General features: G+C 40.2%; 1 protein-coding gene across 1 annotated transcript in view; it reads left to right on the top strand.

The window, feature by feature from the left end:
- Positions 1 to 6,726, top strand: part of LOC102863849 (putative RNA polymerase II subunit B1 CTD phosphatase RPAP2-like) — a 96,425-nt gene extending 89,699 nt beyond the window's left edge. The window contains exon 12 of the mRNA XM_006882485.1: positions 6,585 to 6,726. Coding sequence (XP_006882547.1) covers positions 6,585 to 6,726 — 142 coding nt within the window. The remainder of the gene's footprint in view (positions 1 to 6,584) is intronic.
- The last annotated feature ends 5,199 nt before the right edge of the window (positions 6,727 to 11,925 follow it).

Raw genomic sequence — 11,925 nt, 5'->3', positions numbered from 1 at the left:
TAACATCAAAAAAAACAAAGATTCTCACCACGAGGCCGATCGATAGCATCATAATAGACAATGAAGAGATTGAGATTGTTAATAGTGTCTGTTTGCTTGGCTCGACAGTCAACACTCTTGGTACCAGCAGTCAGGAAATTAAAAGACAAATTGCATTGGGAAAGTCTGCTGTCAGAGATGTCTCCAAAGTACTGAAGAGCAGTGATGTCAGTCTGAAAACTAAGGTGTGCCTGATCCAGATCATGGTCTTTGCAGTTACTTGATGTGCATCTGAAAGCTGGACAAATGACCAGGAATGATGACAGAAGAAGAATTGATGAGCTGTTGTGCTGTAAAAGAGTACTGAATATACTATCGACAGCTAGGAGAAACAAACAGGTTCATCCTAGAGAGGGTGAAACCAGGCTGCTCCTTGGAGGCAAGGATTCTGAAGCTTCATCTAACATAGTTTGTACATGTTGCAAAGAGAGCTCAGTCCTTGCAGAGGGACATCATGCTTGGCAGGGTTGGAGGGACAGTGCAGGAGAGGAAGGCCCTCGATTAGATGGACTGATTCAGTGACTGGGGTAATGCAGTTAGGTGTGTCAGAGACAGTAAGATAGCACAGGATAGAGCAGAGTATAAGGCTGTTGTAGATAGGATCACTATGAGTTACAAGTGACTCTACAGCACATAATAACAACAACATTGTACTTTAAATGTAAGTTGCTTTGGAGATAGAAACAATTTTGTTGAATGAATCATTCATAAAATTAGAATATGCTAGAATTTATGTTCAGTGTTCAACATCTTTTTTGACATAATATCATAAATCATTATGGTTTTGTTACTTTTCGTTTTTGTGGTCATGACCCTGGTTTCTAGAGAGGATACTTTTAAAGAAAATAAAAAACAAAACAAGACCTTTACAGACTTCTCAAAAGTAATCTACTGGTTTAATAGTTTTTTGAGAATATATACACATAGCCATCCAGTCGATTCCAACTCTGAGTACTTCTGTCCATAGCGTTTCCAATATTTAAATCTTTAAGGAAGCAGATTGCCTCAGTTTTCTCCGTAGACTGACAGGTGAGTTAGAACTTCCAAATTTTAGGTTAGCAGCCAAGTATTTAACCACTATCCCACCAGGATTATATGTACCAAAGGAACATGGAAACTAATATTAGAGTATTTATTATTTTACACAACCCTGCTCGCTGAAACTGAGGAGGACCTCATGCTCTTGCTACAGAGGGTCAAGGACTGCAGCCTTCAGTATGGACTGAGGCTCAATGTCAAGAAGACAAAGATTCTCACCACTGGACCAACTGGTAGCATCAGGATGGATGGTGAAGAGATTGAGATTGTTCACAGCTTCAGTTTGCTCGGCTCCACGGTCAACACTCTTGGCACCAGCAGCCAGGAAATCAAAAAACATATTGCAATGGGAAAGTCTGCTGTTAGGGACCTCTCTAAAGTACTCAAGAGCAACGGTGTCTTTCTGGAGACTAAGGTCCGCCTGATACAGGCCATGGTCTTTGCAATCACTTGTTATGCATCAGAGAGCTGGACAATGACTAGGGAGGACAGAAGGAGAATTGATGCCTTTGAGCTGTGGTGTTGGAGAAGAGTATTGAATGTACCATGGACTGCCAAGAAAACAAACAGATTCATCCTAGAGAGGGTTAAACCAGGCTACTCCTTGGAGGCAAGGATTCTGGGACTTCGTCTGACATACTTTGGACATGTTGTAAAGAGAGACAGGTCTTTAGAGAGGGACATCATGCTGGGTAGAGTAGAGGGACAGTGCAGGAGGGAAGGACCCTCTATGAGGTGGATTGATTCAGTGACTGGGGTAATCGGGATGGGTGTGTCAGAGGCAATGAGATTGGCACAGGATAGAGCAGGATTTAGGGCTGTTGTACATAGGGTCGCTATGAGTCGCAAACGACTCAACGGCACATAATAACAACCTCACCTTATTACAAAGAGTTTAAGGCAACTTACAACTCTCAGAAAATGAATGTTATATAGTTCTTTAGTTGTTTCCTTTCTGTGTAAGGGACTGAAAAATGGGGAAGAAGTCTTTTCACTTAAGTTAAAGGAGAAATATGGGGGAATAAATAAGATTAAAGGAAATTTTGTTGGCTCAACACTTAAGGCTCATGTGTTAAAATCTTTAGGAAATCCTGGCTCCAGAGGCCTCAGGAGTGGTATATATCTGCTTGATGACTTGCTTCAGACAAGGCCCCAAACTGATATTCCTGTCTCCTAACATATACCAGATTTTGTGTGATTTCTTTAATCAGCACTTCCTCCTGCCTGCCAGCTACTTATATTTTTTTTATATTTGTAGTCTTTTCCCTTCAGCATGTTCATTGTCTGCATGCTAACATCTATTCAACACATGTTGTTGTTATGTGCCATCGAGTTGTTTGTGACTCATAGCGACCCTATGTACAAGAACCCTAAACGCCATTCTAACCTGTGCCAACCTTGCTGTCCCAAACACATTCATTCCCACCACTCCACTCACTGAATCGATCCATCTCATCAAGGGTCTTTCTCTCCTGCGCCGTCCCTCCACTCTCCCAAACATGATGTCCCTCTCCAAGGACCAGTCCCTCCTTGCAACATGCCCAAAGTATGTCAGACGAAGCTTCAGAATCCTTGACTCCAGGGAACATTCTGGCTTCACCCTCTCCAGGACAAACCTGTTTGTTCTAGCAGTCCATGGTATATTCAACACTTTTCTCCAGCACCACAACTCAAAGGCATCAATTCTCTTTCTATCATCCCTATTCACTGTCCAGCTCTCCGATGCATAGCACGTAATTGGAAAGACTATAGCCTGGATCAAGTGCACCTTACTCTCCAGCCTGACATCCTTGCTCTGCAGTACTCTTGAGAGGTCCCTCACAGATGACTTTCCCAATGCAATTCGTCTCCTGATTTCCTGGGTGCTGTTACCCAGAGTGTTGACTATGGAGCCAAGTAAACTAAAACTGTTAACTATCTCAATCTCTTCACCATCCATACTGATGCTACTAATTGGCCCAGTGGTGAGAATCTTTGTTTTCTTGATATTGAGCTTCAATCCATATTGAAGACTGCAGTCCTTGACCTTCTGCAGCAAGCGCTTCAGGTCCTCCTCAGTTTCAGCGAGCAGGGTTATGTCATCTGCATAATGCAGATACTGATGGAATATATAGAGTGCTCACAAAGAATGGAAGTTACTGTAGCTAAGAGCATGGACTCAGGCTAGAGCTACCTGAGATAAATTGCTTAAGTTCAAAGCCCTGCCCTGCCACTTGCTATCTCTGTAACGTTGAAGAAGGTCCTCAGTTGTCTGTACTTCTATTTACTTTTTTGTAAATAAGAAGTCATATTTTACCTTCAGTCATTGCGATGGTTAAAGGGGAGAACAAGTGCACAATAAGTGATCATAGGTAGCACAAGATGTTAGTTGATATTACAGTTATCATAATTTCTTTTTAAAAGACCTATCCATCTAATAATCTAAAAAAGAAAAACAACACCACAAACCCACCCCAGGGTAAGAGAAGGCATAGCTCCCCCAAAACTCACTGTTGGATTGGAGTGAATTTTTACATCTCAAGAAGCCAACTTCAAATACTTGATGTTACTGCTCTGAAACTTGTTGAAAGAATTTTGCAAGTGGGTTCAAGTTCAAACAGAAAAGAATGCCTGATTGCTAAGGCATATTTGTCATGGCTAATATTGCCACTATTGTTGTTATTGTTGTTCTCTTTGCTAAAATTTACTTATTTTACTTGCTAATGTTTGTCTTAAATTCAACTTTTTAAAAAAACAGTATGAAGATGAATATGTCTTAGAATTAATAATTTATAGAATAATTTTAGTATTATAAATTTGCTAGAGATGCATTATTATTCCTAAAGTGTTTTCTAGCCAGGACAGTAGGAGGGGATCTCTTAAAGCTGTTCTTCCTAACTTCACATTTCCTGGGCTTCCTTGGATACATATTGGCATACAGACTAATAAGTGTGATGGTCACAATTTGTTTCTAATTTGGGAATTTGCTACTGTTGTTGTTACCTGCAGTCAAGTCAAGTACTACTCATAGCAACCCTATAAACAAAAGATCTGAATCCTGTTCTGTCCTGTGCCATCCTCACACTTCCTGACACATAAGAGCCCATTGTGGCAGTCACTGTCAGTCCACCTGGTTGAGGGTCTTCATCTCCTTCGCCAAACCTCCACCCTTCCCAGCATCATGTCCCTGTCCAAGGAATAGCCCCCCTCCTAGCAACTTGCCCAAAGTATGTGGGGTGAAGCCTCATCATTGTACTTGCCTCCAAAGAGGACTCTGGTTGCACTCTCTCCACGACGTATCTGTTGGTTCTTTTGGCCATCCATGGGATGTTCAGTGCTCTTCTCCAACTGACAGCTCAAAGGCATCAATTCTTCTTCTGTTATCCTTATTCATTGTCCAGTTCTCAGATACATAGCAAGTGATTGGAAAGACTATGGCCTGTATCAGATGCACCGTAGTCCTCAAACTGACATCATTATTCCTCAGTAATTTGGAGAGGTCCCTAACTATAGATTTTCCGGACTGCTCGTATCAAGGGTATTAATTGTGGATGCAATCAAGATGAAGCTGTTGGCAGTTTCAATCTCCTCTCCATCCATCATGATGTGGCCTCTCAGTCCATTGGTTAAGAATCTTTTTTTTTCTTGACATTGAGATGCAATCCATACCGAAGGCTGCATTCCTTAATCTTCTGCAACAAATGCTTCAGCTCCTCCTCACTTTCAGCAAGCAAGATTATATCATCTGCATAATGCAGGTTATTGATGAGTCTCCCTCCAATCCTGATGCCACAGTCCTCTTCATAGAGTCCAGCTTCTTGGATGATGTGCTCAACATACAGATTGAACAAGTATGGAGACAGAATACAACGTTGACACACTCCATTCTTAATTTTAAAACATGTAGTGTTCCCTTGCTCTGTTTGCACAACAGCCTCCTGATCTAGGTATAGGTTTTGCATGAGCACAATTAAATGCCCAGTAATTCCCATCCTCCCATATGTTACTAATAATTTGTTATGATCCACACAATCGTATGCCTTTGCATAGTCAATAAAGCACAAATAGATGTTCTTCTGGTATTCTTTACTTTCAACCAGGAGCCAGCTGACATCAGCATTGATATCCTTGGTGCCATGGACTTTTCTAAATCCTACTTGAACTTCTAGTAGTTCACTATGTATGTGCTGTTCTAGCTGGGGTTTGTTTGGTTTTGTGTTTTTTTTTTAACATCAAGCAGTATTTTGCTTGCATGTGGTATTAATGGTACTGTTCAATATTTTCCACATTCTGTACAATCAGCTTTCTTGGGAATGGCAACAGATAATGTCCCTCTTCCAGTCTGTTAACCAGACAGCTGTCCTCCAAATTTCCTAGTATAGACTGATGAGCTCAACCAGGGCTGCATCTGTTCCTTGAACAAGTCAATTGGTGTCCATTCCTGGGGCCTTATTTTCTGCCAATGCCTTCAGTACAGCTTCCACTTCCTCTTGCATTACCATTGGCCCCTGCTCATATGGTACTTCCTGAAATTTTTCGGTGTCAATTAGTTCTTTCTGGTACAGTGATTCTGTGTATTCTCTTCATCTTTTGATGCTTTCTGGGTCATTCAAAATATTCACCATAGCATCTTCAGTATTAAAACTCAAGGCTTAAATCTGTTATTCAGTTCTCTCAGCTCGAGAAATGCAAAGCGAGTGCTTCCCTTTTTATTCTCCAATTCCAGCTCTCTGCACATCCGTGATAATACTTTGCCTTGTCTTCTTGAGCTGCTGTTTGAAATCTTCTGTTCACCTCTTTTACTTCTGCATATTTTCCCTTTATTTTGGCTTCTCGATGCTCCAATGCAATTTTTAGAGTCTCTTCTGACATCAGTTTTGGTTTTTTTATATAAAAATCTAATGTTTTCCTTCCATTTTTATGTGTTATAATCCAAACATTTAATGTTATTATATGCCGTTCAATTCCAACCCATAGTTATTGTCACAGCTCTCAGCACCTCTCCACAGTCCCCCTTCCCTAAGTGAAAGAATTCATTGATTTCTTTCTTGGGTAGAATTTTAGTTGTTTTTGCCAGTGTGAGGAAGAAGTTATTATTGATTCAGGCTTTTAGACTTATTTTACTGATACATATGATTTTTTTAAAAAAAGAAATTTTTTTCTCCCTTTTTTGTTGTTGTGTACCATCTAACTGGATCCAACTGGCACACGAGGAGATTGCCCCTCCTTTTCAAGCAAAGCATGTGGTGGATTTGAACCATGCACTTTCAGGATTGTAGTGTGGCTTCTTGCCACACTAGGCCACCAGAGTTCCCTCTATGTTTTCCTTGAAATTTCTCTTCTTTGTTAGGTCTTCTTTCTCTGGGAATTTTGTTAACTCAAAGATGTTGTGATTCTTAAAAAGGTTACCACCTGGCAAACTGGACATAGCATTCATTCTTTTAGCCTTCCCATTGCATTCATTCTTTTAGCCTTCCCATTGCATTTTTCTATTTCATTTCATTTTTTTGTTGTTGTTGTTGTTTCAGACTGGCTCCAATTCTTGGAATTCAGGCGCATTCTCAGGAAAATGTGGTGTTTACACAGTTTATTTCGACCCTGCTTGAAGAGCTACATTTAAAGAATGAAGACCTTGAGAGTTTAACCATAATATTTAAAACCAGCTGCTAATAAGAATGGTGAGTTAAATTAATTATGTTTTACCCTAGTTTGTTTTTTATGTTACCTGTGTAGATTCTTTTTATAGTCAAAATTTTAAAAACTAAAACAAGCCTCAGATAGTCCTCACCTTACTCCAAGAAAAATATACAGTCCCTCAGTTCTCAGCCACTTCAGTCACTTCCTTCCCTTTCTTGTTACTGTCTCATCCTTCTTACTGTTCCTCCTCCTAAAAGCTTCTGCAGTAATTTCTGTTTCTTGCAATCCAGGAAACTCCCTGCTCTCAGCTTCCTATTGAAACCAAAGCCATCCCCGTGTCTCATCTCATCAGTATTCTCCCAGGAAGTTACGGTTTATTTCAACCCAAGGAGTACATGACCCATTGAGAACATATTTATTCTACTGTTCCTTTCAAAGAAGTATCCCCCAACTAATACCTTCATCCCACATGCAAACGAACAGGCAGATTTGTAAGTCTAGCTTTTTTGAATCCTAATCCTTCTTAACCCTCTCCTACTGTCCCAAGTCCTTGCCTGTCTTAGAACTGCCCTTCAGAATATTCTTTCTGCCTTAATCTAAACTCTTCTGAATTTTACCCTCTCTACCCTCAATTCTCACATCACATATTCCCCAGCTATGTAAAGAGGAAGAGAGCAAATTTAATCTTCTGCTTAAAAGTCATCATAACTTACAAATGAGCAAATCTCTAAAGATATGAAAAGAACATTTAAGGGGTTTGTTTTTTTTTAAATGTTACATTGTGATTTGCATGAAAGTTTAAAAAGTAGATTGATTTTTCATTCAACCATTCATACATATTTTGTTTTAGAACATTAATTACAATACCCACAATGCAATCACTATTTTCCTACTTCCTGTCATTCTCATCTCCATTAATCCTTCTCTCCTACCCTTCCTTATCTCCCTGGGATTGATACTTGAGCAAATGCTGCTCTTTTGACCTTAAATGGCTGGTTATTTTATAGGAAGGATATTTGTTAGAGAGAAAGGTATTTTTGGAATTAAGTAGGAATGGCACCACTTTATTGAACCTCCTGTAAAGTAAAATAAAGTATGTGTTGTCCAACTTCCATTCAGACATTGTCCAACCACATATAAGGTTTTGCCCCTACCCCCACCCTCAAGAAGAAACAGTTCTACTTTTATTATTTCCCTGTAATGATTGTAACACCACCAAATCTAGATTCTTGCAGCTCTGGAGTATGAGGTAGCATACAAAAAGGTGAGGCAGAGGACATTTTCCTTTACATAGGATCTTGGGTTTTGCTCTCTGATGCATAGCATGCAATTACAAAGACTATTTACAAATAGTAAATTTGCAATTACAAAGGCCCAGATCAGGCACACCTTAGTCTCCAGCCTGACGCTGTTGCTCTTCAGTACTCTGGAGAGGACCCTGACAACTGACTTTCCCAATGCAATTCATCTTTTGATTTCCTGGCTGCTGGTACCAAGAGTGTAGACTGTGGAGTCAAGCAAACTGAAACTATTAACTATCTCAATCTCTTCACCATCCATACTGATGTTGCCAGTTGGTCCAGTGGTGAGAATCTTTGTCTTCTTGATACTGAGCTTCAATCCATATTGAAGGCTGCAGTCCTTGACCTTCTGCAGCAAGCGCTTCAGGTCCTCCTCAGTTTCAGCAAACAAGGTTGTGACCTCTGCATAATGCAGGTTACTGCAGGTACAGAGGACCAATTGGAGGCCTCCACAGGTGGGGCTTCCCAGTTAAAATAGTTTTGGGACTGGGACAGAAGATGGATTCTGAACCTGGCTGACTGACTTTCTGGCTTTAGTGCACGTACAGAGGAAATATTTAGTAATCTTTTAAAAACTACAGTATTAGCTAGTCCTGGCAGCTCAATGGCACATAGCAATAACAATAGATATAATACACTTTCCATTTCAAATAATAAAAAAATCCAACTGGTTTTTTGTCATGTTCTGTTTTCATAGTGTTTATTATTTGAGGCTGAAGAAGTTACTCCAAAACTTGGTGGCTTAAAGCAAAATATATTTATTAGCTTTGCAGGGTCTGTGAATTAGGATTCTAGGTATAGTTTAACTGGAGCTTCTAACCCAGGATCTTTCATTAGGCTCTAGTTTTTTCCACTAAGGCTACAAGCTTATCTGAAGGGAGAACCACTTCAATCTCATGTGTTGACAGGATTGAGTCTTCACTGAGTTGTTCTGAGACCTTCCCCCAGGTTGTCTGCCCATGTGGGCTTCTCCCTAGTGCACTTTACAATACTGCAAGTGGCTTCCCTCAGAGCAAGCAGTAGAGTTCCCAAAATGGAAGCCACAATCTTTTTGTAACCTGATTAAAAACAAAAAATACTGGTTTATTTACAAAGTTCATATACATTGTTTTCACACCAGATCTTTCCCCTTTCCTTAATCCACCCCGCCCTCCACCCCATCAAATTGTGCAACCCTATGATTAACCAGCCCATCTTCACCCCCTGCTCCCTGCCCCCCAAGATTCTCACTTTCTACAATAATGGTCTTATACAGTATTTGTCTTTAGGGAACTGCGTTAGTTTACTTAGCATAATGCTCTCCAGTCCCTCCCGTTAGGTGATGATTTACATAGTCATTGCTCCTGCATGCTGCATAGTATTCCATTGTGTGAATGCACCATATTTTCTCAATCTATATGATCATGGTTGGATATATGGGCTGTTTCCATGTTCTTGTGATGGTGGAAAACGCTGCTCTGAACATTGGTGTACAAGTCTCTGTGTAACTTGATTTTGTAAGTGATAGCCCATCTTTTTTTAAGGGGAAAAATATATATTAAAAATATATATAGATATAGTTTGAATGGAAGTTTACAAAGAAATTGACTTTTCATTCACTAATTTATACAGATTGAACCCCCTTCATTCCTAATCTATATATCCTCTACCAGCTTGTTAGTTGCAGTAATCATACTTACATCTTATCACCCATTCTTTTATTACCTCCCTTGACCTATTCCAATACTGTGCTCCTTATCTGTCCATTCTCTTCCTGTTATCTCTGCATTCCTGTTCCACAGCCTCCCCTTAATCCTCTATATTGCGCTGTCTACACTTATATACATCATTTTTGCTGTATTATTTTCATTAGAAGGTAGCTAGCTACTAGGTGCAGCCTACACTCAAGTAAATTTACCTAAGGCTGTGAATAACAAGAAGCAAGAATCATTAGAGACCAGCTTATACAAGGGTTGTATACCTGTGACAAAAATTGCTACAGCCTTATATATAGCAGGCCACACTCTCCTGGGAAGAATCTTGAACTTCATACTGGTTAGGGGCACCCTAAAACCTGTCCATATAGTCACGGGACTGGTGTGTCCTAACCTTGCAAATTTTGGCAAAGATGAGGTAAAAAAAATGGAATTTTTCTATGACCTATACCACTCAAGGCCCAGGTCTCCCGCTGGATTTGAGTCCAGGTCATTTCTACTTAAACTGTTGTTACAACAGTGGGGGATAAATGATATGGATGTTAGGAGGATGAGCCCAGTTTCCACTTGTTGAAGTGCCATCAAATCATAGACGACTCATAAAGACCCTATGAACTAAAGACCTGAACACCTATATAACTTCCATCATTTCTCCATGTTCATAGAGTTTCCAGAGGCAAGCTACTTCAGAAGTGGATGCCACTCCTGCTTCCCAGCTTTTTTTAATCAGGAAACTCCAGCAAACACTGTCCACTATGGGTAACCATTATCACATTTGACACATCAGTGTCACAGTGTTTAGCATCACAGCAACCACAAGTTACCTCTGTACAGCAATGCCCAGACCAGTGCTATACCACCTAAAAGAATGTTTGACAAAAAAGCAATTTGACACAGGCCTGAGGGCCACAGATGAAAATCACCCACCTTGGGCTTGGTAGCATAACTTTTTGTCTGCTAGGCCAACAGAGCTCTCACTATGTTGTCATTGTTATTGTTGTTAAGTGCCATCGTCGAGTCGTAGATGACACATAACAACCCTATGAATGAAAGACCTGAACATTTGTGAAACTTTGGTCGTTTCTCCATGTTCATAGAGTTTCCAGAATTAGCTGGTAAAATATTTTAGATGGTTTTTATTTAAAGTATCCTTTCTTACTTTACAGACAGAATCATGAAGACAGAATAAAGAATGAACTGCTGTTACCTCCCGTTTCTGGAATTGTGGCTGTAATGATGGTGGTGACTGACAGCTAGCTTTGTTCCAAGGAAAAATTGTGCCTCCTGCTGTCTCCCGGTTCCTAACTTCAGAGATGGATTTTCAGAGAGAAGAAAATTATTATTCCAACAAAGATAATCATGGCTTTGCATCCCTAGCTATAAAAAAGATAGTGTTTTTATTTGATAATGAAAGGTGAGATTTAGATGAATATTCAATAATAACCCCTTTTTTTCTGAGTAATTCCTACCATTATGTCAGTTGATTTTTTTAAAAAAAAAGATCCTGTTTTGACCTTAAGTTGACACTAGGTTCTCAAAGAATGATAAACAACTGTTGTTATGTGCCTTTGAGCATTGAGTGAGAACTGACCCATAGCTGACCCTCTAGCAGATTTTCAGAGGAATGACTTCACATGACAGAACTGTGCCTATCCTTCTCCTGCAGAGCAGCTGTGGATTTGAACTACGTACCTTTGGGATTGCAGTGCAGCTTTTACTGTTGTTGTTGTGTGCTGTTGAGTTGCTTGCAACTCCCAGCGACCCTATGTACAATAGCTCTGAACCCTGCTCTCTGACACGCCTACCCTCATTATCCATGTTATTGTGTCAATCCATCCCATCAAGGTCTTCTTCTGAGCTGTTCCTCAACCCTTTCAAGTATAATATCCTCCAAAGACTGACCCCGCCTGGCTACATCTCTGACTATGAGACATAGTCTCAAAATCCTTGCCTCCAAAGAGCAGCATAGTTTCATCTCTCCAGGACAGACTTGTTAGCTCTCTTGGCAGTCCATGTTATGTTCAAAACTCTTCACCAGCACCACAACTAAAAGGCATCAATTCTTCTGTCATCTTTGTTCATTGTCTCTGATACATAGCAAGCAATTGTGAAGACCATGGCCTGGACCAGGCACACCTTAGTCTCTGCACTTAGTCTTCAGCACTCTGGAGAGGTCCCTGAAAGCATGCAGTTTTCCCTAATGCAGTTGGTCTTTTGATTTCCTGACTGCTAGAACC

The sequence above is a fragment of the Elephantulus edwardii genome, unplaced genomic scaffold (genome assembly GCF_000299155.1).
Source record: "Elephantulus edwardii isolate Elephantulus edwardi_28Jun2011 unplaced genomic scaffold, EleEdw1.0 scaffold00020, whole genome shotgun sequence".
Lineage (NCBI taxonomy): Eukaryota > Metazoa > Chordata > Mammalia > Macroscelidea > Macroscelididae > Elephantulus > Elephantulus edwardii.
This window is presented reverse-complemented; position numbering and strand designations above follow the sequence as displayed.